Source organism: Dermacentor albipictus, unplaced genomic scaffold (assembly GCF_038994185.2).
Source record: "Dermacentor albipictus isolate Rhodes 1998 colony unplaced genomic scaffold, USDA_Dalb.pri_finalv2 scaffold_40, whole genome shotgun sequence".
Classification (NCBI taxonomy): domain Eukaryota; kingdom Metazoa; phylum Arthropoda; class Arachnida; order Ixodida; family Ixodidae; genus Dermacentor; species Dermacentor albipictus.
In genome coordinates, this window is record NW_027225594.1 from 1,200,637 (window position 1) to 1,220,011 (window position 19,375).

At 47.6% G+C, this 19,375-nt stretch overlaps 1 protein-coding gene across 4 annotated transcripts in view; it reads left to right on the forward strand.

The window, feature by feature from the left end:
- LOC139046645 (pneumococcal serine-rich repeat protein-like) overlaps positions 1-19,375 on the forward strand; it is a 64,483-nt gene that overhangs the window by 29,100 nt on the left and 16,008 nt on the right. For all 4 annotated transcript variants that reach the window (XM_070530014.1, XM_070530015.1, XM_070530017.1 and 1 more), the window contains 3 exons: positions 10,247-10,638; positions 13,871-15,122; positions 15,740-16,141. In XM_070530014.1, the coding sequence (XP_070386115.1) occupies positions 10,247-10,638; positions 13,871-15,122; positions 15,740-16,141 (2,046 nt within the window). The remainder of the gene's footprint in view (positions 1-10,246; positions 10,639-13,870; positions 15,123-15,739; positions 16,142-19,375) is intronic.

Below are 19,375 nucleotides of genomic sequence, written 5' to 3' on the forward strand. Positions count from 1 at the left end.
GTCTGCACCTGAGACAAGATTCCGGAAGGCTGACATATGGCGCACTCCTGATAGAATCCCACTGTGCTACCGCTGCGGCGAAGCTGGTCATCTCTACAGCATGTGCGAATACCGCAGAGCGGGACTTCTGGGGTTTTCCGTAAGTGCTCCTTGCCCAAGGAACAGTGAATGCCCTTTTGAAATCCAGGAGTATTTGTCAACACGCCAAAGCCTGCAGACTTCACAGCAACGTCAACCGCAGTCAACAGTGCCGCTGAGGTACCGATCACCAAGCCTGCGTCCATCCTCAAGCTCCTCAAGGTGACGCCCCCAAAGCCCACGTTGAGAAAACTAATACAGGCGACCTGTGGAGGTGAGGCCACTGTTGACGCAAGAACAGAGCCTCCAGCGCTGATTCTGAAGTATAATGACGGACACGAGAGCAGTTGCGGAAAGAGTGACGTTGCTTCCAATTTATGCGTGTTTATGCCTGTTTAATCCTGTGGCTGCGAAATTACTGCTTTAGTAGACACAGGCGCAGACCATTCCGTTATGAGTAAAGTACTTGCCAGATGACTGAAAAACGTGCTGACTCCTTGGAGAGGACCGCAAATTCAAACTGCCGGAGGACACCTTACCAACTCGGTGGGCAGGTGCACTTCTAGAATCGGAATACGCGGCTTTACACATGTCGCCAGTTTCATTGTCCTGTCAGAATGCTCAAGGGATTTAATTATTGGAATGGACTTTTTGCATGCAAACGGTGCAGTAGTCAACTTGCAGGAATCCTGTGTGTCGTTCTCAACGAAGCACGCCATCGCGACGTTCAAGTGTGAAGAACAATTTGATGTACTTCATATTATAGACGACGATGTCCCAATACCCCCAAAATCCAGCATAGCTGTCGCCGTAAGAAGCACCATATTAGGCGACTATAGAGGAATAGCAGACAGTAACACTGGGCTCTTACTCGAAAAAGGGATCTGTATGGCAAGGGGTCTTGTTCGGCTGCGTGACGGGTGTTCGAATGTCTTCCTGACTAATTTTAGAAATGAAATCCAGCATATTGTGAAGAGAACTGTCATTGCCTGCCTTAACGATTATGAACAGATTACGCATTTGAGCCCTTCCGATGCTGCACTACTGGATTCTGACAACATAGACTCCATACTCGCATACGTCAACATCGAAGCAGCACTATCATCGAGCTAGAAGCAGCAAATAGAGAACCTTGTACGAGAATTCACCTCGTGTTTCTCAACGACATCGAAAGTCCAGAGAACATCCATCGCCGAACACCGTATTATTGTCGACGAAGCTGTGAGGCCTATTTGCCAGCATCCCTACCAAGTGTCACCGAAGGAGAGAGAGATCATCAGCAAGCAAGTTGAAGAAATGCTTAGAGACGACGTAATTCAACCATTGACCAGCCCATGGGCTTCGTCTGTGGTGCTGGTAAAGAAAAAGGATCAGACCTTGTGCTTCTGCGTTGATTATCGAAAGCTAAACGTCGTCACAAAGCAGGATCTCTATCCACTTCCGAGGATCGATGACACCCTCGATAGACTACGGGATGCAAAATTCTTTTCGTCTCTCGAACTCAAAAGTGGATACTGGCAAATAGAAGAGGACGAAAGAGATCGTAAGAAGACAGCATTAGTCACACCATACGGACTATACGAATTCAAAGTACTTCCGTTCGGCCTCTGTTTCGTACCTGCCACCTTTCAGCGGATGATGGACACTGTGCTCTCTGGGTTAAAATGGCAGTCCTGTCTGGTTTATCTTGATGATGTCGTGATTTTTTCTATCACCTTTGTTAGCATGTGAAACGACTAAGGACTGTGCTCAAAGCTATTAGTTCAGCAGGGCTGACAATAAAGCCACAAGAATGTCACCTTTGCTTCCATGAGCTACTTCTCCTCGGCCATGTGATTAGCTCCGAAGGCATCCGTCCTGACCCCGAGAAGACTGCAGCAGTATAAAAGTTTCCTAGACCAACCGATGAAAAGGCCGTTAGGCGATTCCTAGGACTTTGTGGGTACTACAGGCGCTTCGTCAAAAATTTTTCGAAAATTGACGAGCCGTTAATACAATTAACAAAAGAAGATATGCTTTTCGTCTGGCTAAGTAAACAAGAAGATGCACTCAATGAGCTACGACAGTGACTTCAAAACCACCCGGTCCTTGCGCACTTTGATGAGGAAGCGGAAACAGACATCCACACAGCGGGCAGCAATTTAGGACTCGGTGCCGTCCTTGTTCAATGGCAAAACGAAGACTGATTGCATACACTAGCCGCACTCTTTCGAGAGCTGAAACCAACTATATTCAGCTACAGAAAAAGATGCCTCGCAGTAATACGGGCCATAGGAAAATTCCGACCATACCTATACGGTAGACCATTCCGAGCAATCAGCGACCATCACTCATTGTGCTGGCTTGCAAACCTGGAAGATCCTTCTGGACGACTTGATAGAAGAGTCTGAGGCTGCAGGAATACGACATAATGGTCGTGTACAAGTCGGGTCGCAAGCACAGTGACGCTGATTGTTTATCACGTGCGCTGGTCAAATCTGCTCCTGTGAAAGATGGACACGACTTTCTGCTTCTTGGAGCCATGACCACATCTGAGATGGCCAAACACCAACAGTCTGACGCCGAGTTGCTCCTACTCAGACACCTTGAGTGACAACCCCGTCCATGTTTTGCGAGTTTTCTGCTGGGGATTGTCATCATATGTAATGAGGAATGGCGTCCTGTACAAAAGCAATTTTGAGCACAGCACAGAGAAATTTCTACTTGTCGTTCTTTCAGCTTTGCGACCCGAAATCTTGGAAGCCTGTCACGATGACCCATCAGCAGGACACTTCGGAGTGAGCAGAACGTTCGCCCGAATTCGTGCTAAGTACTACTGGCCAAAGCTATTCAATTCAGGACAGCATTATGTGCGAACATGTCGGGATTGCCAAAGACACAAAACGCCTCCAATAAAACCCTGCAGGCCTCCTTCAACCAATCCCCCAGGAGCCCCGTTCGAACAAGTAGGAATGGACTTGCTTGGTCCCTTTCTGACATCGTCATCAGGGAAACGATGGATTGTAGTAGCGACTGATTACCTAACCCGATATGCTGAGACATCCTCTTTGTCACCAAAATAATATTACGACACGGTGCTCCTGCAATTATTATCACGGAGTGAGGAACTCCGTTCACAGCCAATTTGATGCAATCCATTATGAAAGTGACACATACCAGCCACAGGAAAACAACTGCCTATCACCCTCAAACAAACGGGCTAACCGAGCGATTGAACAGCTCGTTGACCAAATGTTGTCAATTTACGTAGACTTAGAGCACCGTACATGGGACAAGATACTCAAGTAATGCCACTCCAGCTTGTTTTTGGTCAAACATTTACCACACCCTTGGATGCAATGCTGCCTGTCAGCGACAGTACGGAACAGAACCCTGACATCAGCAACTTTACACAGAAGGCTGAAGAAGCACGTCACCTGGCGTGACATCGCATTCAACAAAGGCAGCGCATCGACGCAGACCGATACATCTTGTGGCGAAGTCGAGTATGCACCAGGCGGCAGAGTATGGGTGTGGACTCCCGTGCGGACGCGCAGCCTGTCCAAAAAGCTTTTGCGCCATTATTTCGGCCCTTACCGAGTGCTTCGCCGCATCAGTCCCTTGAACTATGAAGTTACGCCAGAAGGACATGTGACCTCATCACGATGCCGGCATCGCACAGAAACTGTACATGTGGTCAGACTGAAGCCATATTATGACAAGCAATGAATATTCTACAAAACATCTATTCTGTGCCATATACCACTTTAGTATAGACGACAGCTTGTGAACAATTTCGTCGCTTTACGCATTGGGACGATGCGTTTTTGAGGGGGGATAATGTTACAAGGCAGAAACATCTTTAAACAACGCGCGAAGGTTAGTGCCCCCCCCCCCCATAAGAGGACAATGGCGTATTGGAGAAAAAGACGAAATAGGGAACCCGAGCTCAAGTTTGGGCGCGCACGCACTGCTGCTCTAGCGAGCGAGCCGTGCAAAACTGGGGATAAATGGCGCCCGCGCAGCCAGGCGCAACCAGCTGGTTGCAGGCGGCCACTGCACGTGCGCGCCCGCGCTATTCAGTCGAGCCGGGGCACGGGCGCGTCGCGTCACCAGCTGGGAACGTTGTCGAAAGGCTTCTTGCGTGAAGTTGAGTTTCCGCTATGGCAAAAGCGGCCCCGCCGAAGCGAAAAGCGTGGTCCGAACTATTGCGGTGTCGTGGGCTGCTGTGTCGTAACGAGCTCCTAATTCTCGTACCTTCAGTACTGGTGCAGTTACTTCAGTGAAGCAGTGAATTCTACAGCATGAATGTTTTTCTAACTCATTTGGGAAGAGGTCCGAGACATCTTGTTCTAAGCGTCTCTTTGGCTTTCCGCTTGGCTTGCCCCATTTCTAGGGCTGGCTGCTGCATGAATTTACTTCTTTATTGTTGACGTAAATGCACACCGCATCTGTGTGCTTGCACTGAGCCGTAATGCCAGCTTTGCAGGTGCATCTGCCTTCTCGAACGCAAGAATTCCGCTTTTCATGGCACGACCACTGCAGCTATGAAAGAAAAAAAAAATAAGGGCGAGACAGTGAAGCCATTTGCCACTACTTTTCAAAAGCAACTGCCTTCCAAACTTGCCTCTACAAATATTCAGCAACATGGCATGGTGCGCATTTCCAAAGCAAACTCTAAGTTCGCATCTCTGCCCTATAAAGGGAAAATAAAGGCAACATAATATGCTTACGTTTACTAATATAAACACTAGTACACTGTTTCGAGTGTGCGTTCACTAGCACGCTAATTACGTGAGCGCATCACGCGCACGATACCATATCGCGCCTTTAATTTTGCACCGCTCACACTAAACCGCCTACGCTCAGCAGGTTTTATGTGCCTGTAAAGCCGATACTTTCACAAAACTCGAGTGCAGGCGTGACGCGACCGCCGAAATCAACGAGGTGATCAGTTCAACCGGCTTCCCAGTGCTTAAATTTCAGCTGCCTCGCCGCCAAGTCAGTGGGTGATGCTCCAACGGGCGAAGCAAAAGTGTATTTTCGCAGGCTTTTCAGTGGGATGCCATGGCCGTACAGTTATTTTTTTTCACACGCCGCAAACGTTCATCCCCGACAGCAGACGACAACTGCCCTATCAAAACAACTAAAACATATGCTTCATATTCGACAAGGAAGAACGTCGAGTACGCGGCTTCATTTCGCAGTGTGTATAGACAATCAGTATCTTTAACATATATGACAGAATGACACTCATCTCGAAGTACACGTCGTACACGATGTTGTCGCTCACTTGTGAAATACATTTCGCATTGAGCTGCGCATCGTTGCCGTTGGTTGTCTGCTCCACGGAGTACACGTGACTGATGAGCTTTTCTCGTTTTAACAAGTTGGCTTTCCTGAAATAGCTGTCCAGCTGGCCGATCTTTGTGAAGCTGCACTGAAGGGGATACATTGTGACGCACCGCACGTGCAACGCGAGGAGAGGGCCCTGCATGTGCACAAAAAGCGAGCGGCTGCAGCGCGGCGCAGCAGAAATGCGCAGTGGATATTCCCAGTTTCGATTTTTCTGCCGTAGATGGCGCTACCTGTCAGGAGCAGTGGCGCCGCTCGCGGTGCTTGGGTAGCCTATAGTGGCACATGTTTTCGCCGCACGCACTCACACATCTCAGGTGACCGTTGCCGGCGTGTACAAGAAGACGACGTGAAGTGATGCTCGAGAGAAAAGAAGAAGGCATTCCTGATCTGTTTATAACGTGGCAGTCTTTTTTATTTACCCCCAGGGCACAAGTTAGCCCACAATAAATAGTTGTGTCTGAACTCCCTTAACTGTTCGTTACCATATTTATTCGGACAAGATTGCCTGACTATGTATGATGTGGGTTCGGTTTCCCCAGTACCGAATAAATTTTAAAGGATTTCTTTTGTCGTTGGCGAGCGGCACATACCCAGTGGAAGTGACCCAAGTTGGCGTGAAAGAGGTTCTTTAAAGAGTGGCATACCCAGTGACCCAAATTGGTCGAATGGTTGGTTTCAAATTTGGTTCCCTTAGCACAGCAGCCCAGTGCTCTACCTATGAGACCATTGATTACCTGGTGAACCGAGTTAGCAAGATAGAGGTCAGATGCTGACAGGCATAGACATATCACAAACTGGCTGAAGCTCCCAGAGAATGTGAATTGCATTAAAATGCTCATCTATCCCACAAAAGGTGTGTGCTCCGGGAAACTTTTGTAAATGCGTGCAACCCTTTGGTTTGTCATGTTGATCGCAGTATTTTTACAAATTTTAATGTTTAATTTTAGGTTGGAAGGTAGGCTCAATTGACCAGGTGCGTTCAGTTGTAAGGCAGCTTGCAGGCACAACTATATGGAATGAATTGTGTTTTCGATGCGGTGGGCACTGTGGCCTTCGAAATCAAATCGCATTATGCTTTTGCGCCTTCACACAGTGTATTCATATTCAATTTCGTGCATAATACTAAAGGCACCAGAGATACATTGGTTTGCATCAGGTAAGGGAAGTAATAAAGTATCTTCCACTCAAAAAAAATTTGTAGGTGAGGCTGAGAAACATTTCTTTCTGAGGCTTTTCATTCTCGTTTATTTCAAGCTCTTATGAACCCGTATCGACCAGTTTGAACCATTAAATTTTTGTTCCGGAGCTGAACCTAGACTGAACCAGAAAATATGCAGAATCTTGAATCCAAGAAAACCCAAAAACCTTTCACTTAGAAGCCCTGACATAAAAGCAAAGAAGCAGAATGAATTTCTTTGTAATCGAACGCAAATTTTACAAAGCACCCATGTAAAGCAGCCACTTTTGGGACATGGGGGCCAGATTCAGAAATATGGTAACTTCTGAAACGTCAGTTATGCTGCTGAGCCCTGCCACAAACATCCACTGATTGCATTTAATGTGAGGTGGCCTGGAAAAGGTGGCCTGGAAAAGGTGGCCTGGAAAAGGTAGCCTGGGAAAGGTGGCCTGGAACGGTCGTATTCCATGTCAGTGCCACTGAAGGTCGCTGTCATCATTTAAGCCTAATCTTTTTGTTGCAAATGGGAAAAATGGGGCTTGTTATTTGCTGTCATCAAAATTTCATGTCACTCCCTACTCCCCTTTCTTCCTTTCTTTAACTAGTTTAAGCTTTTTCTTTTCAAACTATTCCCACCAGTCTGTCTTTTAACATGAACACTATTTTGTTTTACCAGGTAGCAGGGAAGCTTTTGCTGTAGTCGTAGCATAATAAGAAACTATGTGATACTTTGTGGGATAGTGCAGTGGGGGTTCACAGTCTCAAGCACCTGGATGCAGGATCATGCACCCAGTGCCTGACAAATAAAAAGCATGAATTTGGACAGTGCATAGGGATCCACTGAAATTCAAGGAAATGCTGCTGCTGTGCGTGTTCTTTAGCTTTTGGTCCTGGAGGGCAATTCGTGACATAGCTAACTAGAAAGGCATCAACATTTGAATCGCATCAGGCGCACTCTGTAGTGTAGCCGACTTTCTTGAATTCACCCCTGACAGGACTGACGAATCGATCAAATTAAAAAAGAGGCAAAAAAAGAAAAAAAAACTCCAAAATGCATCGCTGGTTCATTTGGTAGTATTTGCCCTGACCCAAACGCACACCCCCTTTTTATGGTTTCAAAGTAAAAAACTATTGTAAAAATTGCATTAGAAAACAAAGCATAAATTTTACATGCAGGCTGATCTTTAGCAGGAAAAATATAAGATGCCTCAGATTCTGGCAATAAAATAAGGATTAGTCAGCCAACCTTGCCTTCACAGAATGGGAATTTATTTGCGTAAAGGAGTACTCACACGAAAATTTGGTGTCCTGTGTGTGTTTCTTGCTTTCTTTAGGTAGCTGCTGACTCCATAGTTGCGATACAAAGCCTCAATCCCTCGAGAGTGCCAGAAATGAATAATTGCAGCACCTTTTGTATGACACATCCAAAACGCTCTCCAAGCATAAGCGCGGCTGCAGAGGGGTAAAGGTTACTTCTCATGTCACCAAAAGCAGAGGTGCCGAGGTGAAGGGTGTACAATGACTGTGTCGCCAAAAGTTGCCGGATTGGCCCGTTCGACTGTTCACCACTCTCGGAAAAGCAGGGGGATGCTTTCTCCCCTCTTGCCCCTGAATGGACTCAGCTTTAGGCAGCACAGCAAAAGTGATACCTGGTACCACAAGACTGCCACCCCAGGTTTCAGTGACGAAATGGGTAACCTCTTCCATGTGCAAAGCCGTGTTGCCCTTGGCGCACATTTTGAAATGGTTGTATTCATGTGATTAATCATTTGTTGCACTCTCTGGGAATAATAATAAGACTCCATAATGTAGTTACTGGGGGGAGGGCTATCCAATAACGTAATGAAACGGGGAAAAAATGTTCTGTCAGTACTCCATTAACGTCCTTCGCCATCACTCTCAGGCAGCACTTTATTGCTGTCTACAAAGAACCACGACACGTACTCTGTATGGTTCGTAGCACATTCAATATTCTGCATTTATCATACAACTCTCTGTAACAATCGCATATAAGATGGTGGCCCACACCTAGACTAACCACTTCGCCAGCAACACATGCAATTCTCCGGAATGCCAAGTGTATGTGACGCGACTTGTTGCCACTAGCTTAACATGTAAAACAACTTATCATTTTGGATATGCTTTGTAATTATACTGAAAGTGTAATGTCATCGTAATGCTGTGCGAGAACTCGTTCTATTGCCATCTATGGTTGCCATCCTGTGATGGCAGTGGTGATGACGATGGCTAAGCTGGCTCTGATGGTAGGCTGTTGCGGACACAGTTCTCGTTTTAGTTTCGTATGGGATTGCACCTCCGAAGCAATTCTTCGATGAATTTTCTCAAAAAAAGAAAAGCCACGCCATATAATTGTGTAAATACTGTAATAATTCATCGTGAGCTATCGTTCTTGCTTTAAAATGTTCCTTTGGCAGCCTGAAAATAGGAAATTCCAACAGATAACATGTATTGGATGCATTCACCATACTGTAAGTGTCGCCAGAACTGACATTGCCACTATTGGAGTCGTCACTCTGGTCACCATGCTGACCAGGCTAGTTCAGATAATCTGGCAAAAGCTAATTTCAGAATTAAAATAATGAAAGTTTGGTCTTATAGAAATCGCAGGCATTGGTGAGGGGACCTTCGTTTGCGATTGAATTAACTGGAATTGAATTTACAGATGTCTACCATACTCTGTAAAGATTGCATGAGGCATTGAGTGGCATCTGGAAATGGAGTACCACGGACTGTATTGAAGCTTGTTCCATGAAGCATTAGGGGGATTGCTTGTAGCTTAGGCAACCTAACGGAAGGAAGTTGAATGCTTGGAAAGGAAGGTCTAATGTTAAGGTCTCCTCAACGTGCAAGGGCGTCACGAGCCAGCTGCTTGTTGAAGACCCCCAAATTGTCCGTGATGTTCAAAAGAGTGGCTCAGTCTCATTAACTCTGCATAGTGCAGCGAAAGCTACGGGTCTCGTCAGCCAATCAGAATAGAGAACCAGAAAGGCTGCTCAGTTGTTCACCTCTGATCAGGCCTTTGTGCGTGCAGCATTAACTGAATGGGAGTTTCATGGAGGAATCAATGGCACACCGTGGGTGAGCCCTGACACAAGCTACACTACACGGAGCTGATGAGGGTGGACATAGCTTATTTATAGCTAAGACGGAAGAAAGCATGTGCACTTTACAATGTTTGATGATGTTTATTATGGCACATTTGACTGGTCACCTTCAAGTGCTCTAGAGCACTCTCGTAGTGCTGTTTACATATGGCTGGTCAAAATTAAGCACATTCATCTGGTTCGTTCAGGGCGTTGCGCTCTGAGACACCTTCACTTTAAGCTGGCAGTGCGACTGAGATCAGATAAAATGCCAATCATGTGGCTCCTCTGTTTGCTATGGGAGTGGATAAACAGTCGGCTGGGGCGGGATTTCCCCGAATGCAATCTTGTGAGTGCTGCAAAGTTAGTTGGAGTGCAGCAGGAACCAGTTGAATGTACCATCAGCATGTGTGCGATGGATGAGTTGGTGGGCGCTGAGACAGACCCATGCCCTCCTGCCTCGACCGCGATCCAGAAGGATCTGGAAAAGGGGGCGCAGTGTAGGTTCACGGTGTAGAGCAGCCTCTTCCGCCTTCTCTTCTTCCTCCAGGGAGCTCCATCTCGCCACCGAGCGAAGACCCTTGCAGCAACATTCCGCCAGACCGGCCGTCGTCTGCACCGTTGCCACCCGCCGCGCCCTCACCCCTTCCTCCCCCACCGTCGTCCTCCCCAGAAACCACCGCGGTGGTGGTGGCCTCTAGTCAGTCGATGGCCACCCCGTCCGAGGCAGCAGCGCCCTCCTCGCTCTCGGCGGGGGCTCTGGTGGCGAGCTCCATTTCCTCCTCCTCCTCCTCCACGCCTTCCTCCTCTTGCTCCTCCCCCACGACATGGGGCTCCACGCGACCAACGTCGGCCAACGCGGCAGAGGCGATGCCAAGGATGCAGCCCTCGCCCTCCGAGCCTGCCAGCGGTGTGGCAGAGGTGCCTTCAAGCACGTTGCAGGTGAGTGTCGGTGGGTTGCTATGCACTATCCTTGAAAACAACGGTGCACAATCATTGCATTCTACACATACTAACCTACGGGACAGAACTTGGAGGTCACAAAAGAAGCTTGAGAAGAAGTTAAGGACCGGCAATTAGTGATGGAACGAAAAATGTTGGGAGCAACCTTAAAGGGGCCGTGCAACACGCCAGGGAAAGTTTGTTGAGCAGCATTGATGGCATAGCCTCTATGCGGCGATTTTGTGTACTTTGTAGGCAGGATGTGGTGTCAAGGAGTGACGCTATGATTGTTGGCTAAAAATTTAATGTGTGATTTACATGCACAGAATATTGCAAGTACTGCGAAAGAAGCCATGGCATTACTACGTTTTACAGCCGTTTTAGGTGTAGCCCAGCCACTAGTGAGGTGTTGCGACCTTGGCAACGACACATAATGTGCCAAGCACTTTGGAGCGCCAACGACTGCCTCGCGTAAGCTGTCGTGACCATAAAAGTAACGAACGCCATGGCCTCCAAGAATGGACCGTGCGCCACTTGACCGTGGAGGCCACAGGAAGGGCATCAGAAGGCTGAAAAAGGCTTGGCAACGATGGTGCACCGACTTTAGCTGGTGGCCTGCTGCTGTTCGTGTCACCACATGATGTAATTGTAGAATGAAATGTGGCACCTAGAGCCGCGAAAATTTTACTGAGCGGTAACTCCAAAGTTGCTTGTATTTTGAATTTTATCTGACCAATGGGTTTTGTGTGGGTTGATCAATTTTCATAATTTTTAGAGCAAATACGGCAACCTGAAGAAAGCATTGCGGGGCCCACTTAACTATTTTATTACTGTGCCTACAGAAATTGATCAGTTTGATCATCAGTTTTTCTACGCGTTGTTAGTCATTTCCGTTGGAATTCTACTAGCGACATCATGCACCATCTGAAATGACGACTGAACTTTAACTATTTGTAAGATTCGGCAGTTTTTGGCAGATTAGAGAGTCTCGAAAAATCTAACTTCAACTGGAGGTATCTTCGAACCTAGCCTCCAGTGTTCGTAGCACTTCTTCAATGAAAAGACACAAAATTTGTGCTTTGGTCGACTCGGCAACATAATTTTTAAATGACAGCAGCACTAAAGACACAGAAGTTCTTTTGGGTTGTCAATTTTCTGATCGAACTTACAGGCTGTTTTAATGATGTCTCAAACGACGGTAGGTGCTGATGAGTGCATGCTTTTTTATATTTGTGTTCGACTAATATCAAGTGCAATTCTATTGTTCCTCCCATGGGTTACTTTTATCCATAAATGTTTCGATAGCGTATGGATAAATTATTGCAAGCAATAGTTCCCATTGTGTGGGGTTCTCACTCACACAAGAGCACGCATTCGGCTTTCAGACCAACCTTCGACCAAAGCTTGCCTAGCTGTGTAATCTCTTACATTTCGAACACCGCCTGTTCAATTGCCGCTATTCATTACTGCACAATATTGTGCAACACTCCACATTGCTGCTCAGCTCTGTACAGGAACTGAACAAAGCATGTGGTGGCTCCAGCACCAGTTTAACGCACACGATGCCACCTTGCTTTCACAGAAAACCTGATTGAAGGCAATAATAAAAGTAGGAGGCTTCTGCATGCTTCCTGGCCTGACAACTATTACTTTGCGAACCTAAACAATGCATTTAAGAAAACAAACCAGATGGCTGCTGCAAAGAATAAAAACAAATGCTACAACAGGAACTTACCTGTTTCCACATTTGCGATGTTACCGCTTTTCTGCATATCATAGGCATCACTGTAGATAGCATTGACGCCAACAAATCTTCATAAGAATTCCTTTTCTTCACCCCCCCCCCCCCCCATTAGTTGGCTTGCAAAAGTTGGAATCTAGGAACTAGGTGCATGCTTTGTAAATCTGAGTTTTTTTTTTTACTCTGAGTATTTGTGCTAAAAATAGCAAATTATTACTTTTATTCATGTTCCTTGAGGAGGAGCTTCGAAGTTTCACATAACAATTCTCAAAAGTTGTCTGAGCAATTATTACTGCTATACATACGTTCAAAACACCAGTGATGAAGCTATAACATTGTGTATCACAGTATACGTTGTGACTACTACGTCCTAAATGAGCACATTCCTTGAGGTAAAGAAAGAGTTAAGAGACAGGAAGACAAAAGTGTGTATTGGATAGCAGACACAGGTAGCTGATAATCAGTTGCAATTAAGAGGCAATAATGAAGCTGGGCAGGCCATAGATAACCATTAGGGATGGGCTAATATAGTAAATTTTAAGTTCGAATTGAATTCGAAGTGAATGGTAATTTTGGTTGAAGAGTAGTGCTTTTTATAGCACATATTTAATGAAAATAAGATGTGGCAGCATTTGCTATAATTGGGCTGATACAAATACCAAGCTTCCGGTCTTGAAGTGAATAGTTGTCTTCTTTGCATAAAACACTGACACAAGAGCTAGAAGTCGAAAAATGTTTTTTGGGGGGGGGGGGGGGGCACACTTTGCATAGATGGAAAATTTGTATTCTGTGTTGTCTTGCACGAAAAAAGTGCACGTTCAGCATTTCTTTGCAATGCTAGCAGTATGGCCAGCAATACAAACGGTTAATTTACGGACTTTTGTTGCACAGTATTGTGGTTCAGTGTTGCTTCGGTAAGGATCAAATTAGCCAGAGTCCAATTAACAAAAATCAACTTTATTTGCCTTTTTATTTTGTCCATGCATGCAATCATGCAATCTTGTGTTGCTCTGTGCACTAACTACGGGTCTTGCACAACAGGAGTATTTGTTTTCCTGTGCACATATCACCGTCCAGGTTGCCGAAATGTATAAATGAGTGGCCGCGTTTGGGATGTCATCTTGTGGCACAGTCTAGTCACACTAACCATCTTGTATTTACCTGCTGGTGTAAAAGCTTGGCAACAACGTTATCAACTTGCACCTCATTTCACTTTTCATTCGACGGGAGCACCCGTCTTAACACAAAAACCTTTCAACACATAGTGTTTGGACAATAGGTCACAAGGTGTCGCTACCTATGGCTACTACTGTTTTCTGCATCTTCGGTAATCTGGCATTGTGTAAAGGGTGATACGTATACGGATAAGCTGTGACAGTCGTCCCAACACATTGTTAACAAAAGAGAGAGGAAGGCATGTGCATGGTCATTCCTTAAGTCAACACAGATGTGCTCATGGCAGCCTTGTTTTATTTACATTTGTGTCTTCAGGTTCCTGGGGGCCAAATGATCTCGCCTTCCATGTGGAGCACAGCGGGCAGCAGTGGCACCAGCAGTGATCCACAGCAGCGGCTCACGTTCATCTTCAAGGGCAACTTGACAGCAGCAACAACGGCCTCCTCGTCATCCCCAACCAGCTGCCATCCTGTGCTGGCCCTTCCAGCCGGGCCCAGCAGCATACCTAAGACGGTTCCCATCAAGCTTCTGGCACTTCCGTCAGGCACCTCTGGGCTTGCCCTCAAGTCGTCCCTGGCCGAGCTGATCTCTTCTCCGGCCAGCCAGAATGGCTCGCGGTCGTCTGTAGCCAGCGGATCTGTGTCACCGCCGATTCGACTGGTCGTCTCCAAGATACCACCGACGGTCAAGGGTGCCAGCCTCGGCAGCCCAGCTGCCACAGGTGGCACTGCCAGAGCAGTGCAACCACCTGCTGCTCCACCGTCATCAACTTCATCGCCATCTCTTGTGAACATGGTCATGAAGTCGGTGATGGCCACAGCAAGTGCAACGACGGTGGTGGCACAGTCACCCCTGGAGACCAGCGCCGAGGCATCCCCTAGTTCGGTGCTGTCTAGTACAGCGTCGTTCGAGCCATCAGTGAATGTGCCTGCACTGATGCTGCCGGAAGAGCGGCAACCAGTTGTGAGTGGTGTCAGTGAAGTGCGAGGGGAAGTGCCCGTCGAACCAGACTCTCAGGAGGCAGCAGCGTGTGCAATGGCGGCAACATCTTCTGTGGTTGTGACTGAGGCAGACACAGGCGGAGCCGACGCGTCTGCCGAGGTGATGGTAGGGGTTTCCGAGGCAGTTGGCAAAGGGGAGTGCGGTGGTGCGGAGAAGAGCCAGTTGTCTGCGGGCATGGAGCGACTCTCGTCACCAACATTGTTGCCGGGGGATTGTACAGACATGGCAGAGGACAGCGGCAGCGAGCTAGCGGTGCTGAGCCCCACGGTGATTGCCAACCACATTGGTTCGCCCCAGCTCCCCGATTCCCTGTCGACCCTTTTAGACATGGCGATAGACCCTCCAGACGACGATGACGAGAGTGAGCCAGCAAGCAACCGGGCTTCGCCGGTGCCCGTGTCACTTCTGCTCACAAACCACAAGGACTCCGAAGAGGAGCCAGTGCCAGAACACGAAGCCGACCTAGAACTGCTCCGGACATGTCCCGAGGCTTCTGTTTGTGCTCCGGGTGATGAACTGGGTGATGACGGCCGTCTTCGGAATCAGAGGCGACGGGCAGCACAAGGTAAACAGTTCTGTTATGCTGTTCTTCCTGTAATTCCATTGGAGCAGCTTGATTCCTTTTCTTGTTAAAGGAGGTTTGAATATTCAACATTGTCTACTTAAGAGTTTGTCATGTCTGGCATGTTTCTATCTCAGAGTAGTCAGATTACTCTTCCTTGCTGGTACTTTCAGTTACTATTTGATTACTTTCCTGATGCCTTTATTTGATGCCCTCATTGGCGGTTTTCTCGTAATTTACGCTGCCCGTTTCCATAAATCAACACCAACTCGACCAATTTTCCCTTCTTTTAGGTCTTGTTGGTTTCCTGGCTTCTCTGTATAACACAAACCAAAAAGTGCTTGAACACAGAATATGTACAGCTAGAATGGGACAGAAAGTGGCACTGACGAACCGGACTGCATCAAGTGGGCATGGCACAACAACTACAGGGCTGAACAGGAGCTGTGTTTTTCAGGAAGGGGACTGCAGTGTTTACGAATGGCCATGTGTCCCTGGTGTTTTACGTGCTTGATCCACCCAAGCAGTCAAGCCCACTTGGCTAACACACGCGGTGGCATCCACATTTTTTCAGACGTGCAATGTCAAAATGGCTGCCTTGGCGGCAATGTGCCTTGCAGTGCCATCTCCGGCCACAGTCGAGGAAGGCGAGTCTGATCACTCAAGCGAGGAGGAGATGTCGCTGAGTGAGCTCGCGCACAAGTCTCGGGTGCGTCCGCCTCGGCCACAGCGGCATGGAAAGGAGAACGAGGCGCTCGCGACGGCGGCAGCTGCAGCAGCGGACTCCCCGGCACCGACGACGCGGCGGGAAGACGGCGGTCCCGGTCGGCCACGACGGTTGACGGCAGCGGGTAGCGGCGAGGCCAAGGCTGCCCGGTCGAGGCTGGGACAGCAGCAAGCAATGGCGAGCCAGCAGTCCCAGGCATTGTCGAGCCCGTCGCCAATGGCTGCAGTAGCTTCTCTTCCCGCCGAGGAAGCATTGAGGAGAAACGCAGACCGGTCAAGGCGGTCTCCAGCCACAAGTAAGAGCTTTGTCTTGAAGTGCTCATTCATGGCCTGAGGGTTCTAACTGGGACAGTTGGTTTTACGTTCAGCATGGTGAACAATGCTGGAAACGAGACTAGCGACACTAACAGGATAAATGTGCCATCAACTGGTTTTTTATTCAGAGTCATACACTACATAAAAGATAGCTGACACAAAATCACGACACTTTGAGTTGCTCGGTAGGCCAGCAAGGAAATGCAGTGAAAGCAAAAATAATGTGCTTCCTTGCCAGCCGGCCAAGCAACTCATAGCTAGCATTGTACTTTTCTAGTACAGTCGAACCCGGCTATATCGAACTCGCAAAAAAACGCCTATCAGTTGGATATAGAGCATAATTCGATATGGATGTCATAAAAGCACATACCATTTATGAAATCACTTTATTGATGAAACTAGCTTCATTTCACACGAAATAGTCCTGCATTTTCTTCTGCTTGGGCAATTTCGCTGCGTGCGAGGCACGCACTTCCCCTCGTTGTCTAAAGAGTCGGAGCAGCTGAGGCCGCAACATTCCGCATTCGCGCAGAAGCACCGGACTAGTGCGAGCGCACCAATCACTTCGGAGGATGTGGGCCAAAGACGGCCGTTGCTTTCTTCGTTGTGCCCATTTTCACTTGTGCTTGGCACGATGTCGGCAATGTAGTCTTCGTTTCTGGGCTCTCCCGTGGTCGCGACACCATCATTTGCGCTCACAAACTTGTCCACCGTTGATTCGTCAACAGCTTCCGGAAATTCTGACAGCTCGCTCCAAACTTCGGCAACATGGGCAACGGCTTCATCGCATTCGATCATCAGAATTTAGTTATCACCAAGCACGCGGAAACTGGCACGTACGAAGAACCACTTGTACATGGCCGTGTGTACGCGTCAGGCGCCACGGGCACCTGGTCGCGAGTTTGGCCGCTTTAGTCCTAATCGTGCCGAGAGTGCTCCTCGGAATCTTGCACGCTGTGGGGACTTCTCTAACATTCAACCCGATTTATGATTACGATCTTCACGACGAAAGGTGAATTCTGCCGCTTCATCACGGCAACACTGCGGGAGAAGGCGCACACAATGAATCTGATAAGCAGCGAGACAACTCGCACTTTCGCCATCTTGCACGACGAGGGCACAAGAGCCTCTGAATGGCTGTCTGAGCAAGCGCTGCAGACGGGTGGGCCAGGATAATTTTTTGTAGGGGGATGTTGGCGGCTCCGAGGTAGCGCGGTCACGTAGGGAGAGCGGTTGGATGGAGCTGCGCCGCCGGGTTTTCCCTTCACCGCGAGGGAAAGTCAACTTCCGGGGGCACTTTCCGCCGCTTGACGTTCGATATATAGGGAGTCGCTACTAGTTTTGTTCGATGTATGCGTAATTTTTGCTATATATACTCATTGTAACTATACCGTGTCCAGAAATTGTTCGATATATGGAATAATTCGATGTAAACAGGTTCGATATAGTCGGGTTCGACTGTATGCATCTCTTGTACATTGTGTGATTTTGTATGATCAATTGATAGCTTCTCTGTGCTGTTCATATCAGTTGCCCTGTCACCTGCGCTGTTTGTCATGCTCACTACACGGTTTATTCAAGATAGAATAAAGGTACCCAAGCCTTGCGCAGCCAAATATATTTTGGCTGGCAATTTCTGAGCTTTCATATGTTTTTGCAGTTTGCAATGTGTATATGTTATTGCTATTGGTCACGGGATCAAGCAGAGTTGCTGCCTGATGGTGCTCTGGCTGAACCACAGGTGGTGTGCATTGCGCTGCGTGTCGTCGGTTATGCCCGACACGTTTACATGTGCGCATGCAGCATGCATATCTTTAATGACCATTTTTCCCGTGGTTGTGGGACAGCCATATAAAAGCTGGTCTGCATTCTTGGACAATGTACAGAAGCGCTAAGCCTTGCGCTCTCTTTGCGCAGCAGTAAGGTCGGCGATTGGCCACGTCGAGCGCGTGACGGTGTGTGACCGTCACGCGCTTAATTGTCACTTTGTGCTTCGAGTAAATCACTGAAAGCATATTCTCTTGTTTTAAAGAAATCAAAGGTTGCAGCATTACGTAAATGCCACGCTTTAGCAAATTGATGTGATGTGTTGATCACTTCACAATATCCGTAATACCGTGCAACATAACGAGGTGACAAGAACATCACTCGGCAATAAAAAAAAATAATCGTTAGCAAGCACTCATAGCACATAGTAAACTTTATATTACGATAACTGCATCACGATAGTTTATGATAATTGTATAGCTCTCGCTTATTGGTCACGCGGCGGCAACCTGAGGCGTTCATTTAATATGTAGTTCCAGTGCCATGAGGGTGAGCTTATTTTGCTTCGCATGTACATCAAGGGCTTTTATGTCTTCACTCACTGCTGCAAAAAGAAAGCTAAAATATGGTGTTAATGAAGATCATGTGTAATAGCAGTCTCTGCAGACGCAGGACCTCTTAACACCGAGTCGATAGGTGAAGTGCAGAATTTTTAGCGGGACGGAAGTCAGCTGTCATTATTAGCTGGAACGAAAGAACCTAATGATTTTAGCCTCTCGAATAATTACAACTTTGCGCATAACAATGCAAGAGCAGCTTTGTGCTTAAATTACGCGTTTTTAGTGTTACTGCAATAAACATTTGGAAGACGTTTAAGCTTCGCCTTTAGGAGTGGAACGCAGTAGCATTCAAAGATCCCTGACTGCTTCTCACGTTTCCTGGCAACTGCAGCTTATGTAACCGTGATGTTTGCCGGGAAACGCTGACAGCGAACACTATGCACGAAGGCGAGCTTTCTGGTAGAAACACGCCCTCTCGCGTGGGCCGCAGCGCGGCGGAGGCGAGCGCCAATTGGAGGTGTCACAAGGAACCGGGCGTGCCACTCCGTGGCCTCCAACAGCGCAAATCTCGGACATTGTAGCCGGTCTAGGAATGGTAGAAACAGCGGAAAAAGGATTTGTGTGTGAGTTTCCGCGTAACAGAGTTATGTTTTCTCGTATGTTCAAATTACAATCCGAAGCTATCATGTCTGCAGGTTGTAAGTCGTACTCGCAATTTTTCTGACATAGTTTACTTTGAGAAATTCAATTAGTTCAGTAACTTCTTTGCACTACACGGAGGGCCTGTGTGGCTGGATATGTGTGGTTCGGAATGATTTTTGCCGAAACAATGGTCGACGCTGGACAGGGGATGCCGACACTGGATTTTCTGCGACACGGGGCGCTTAA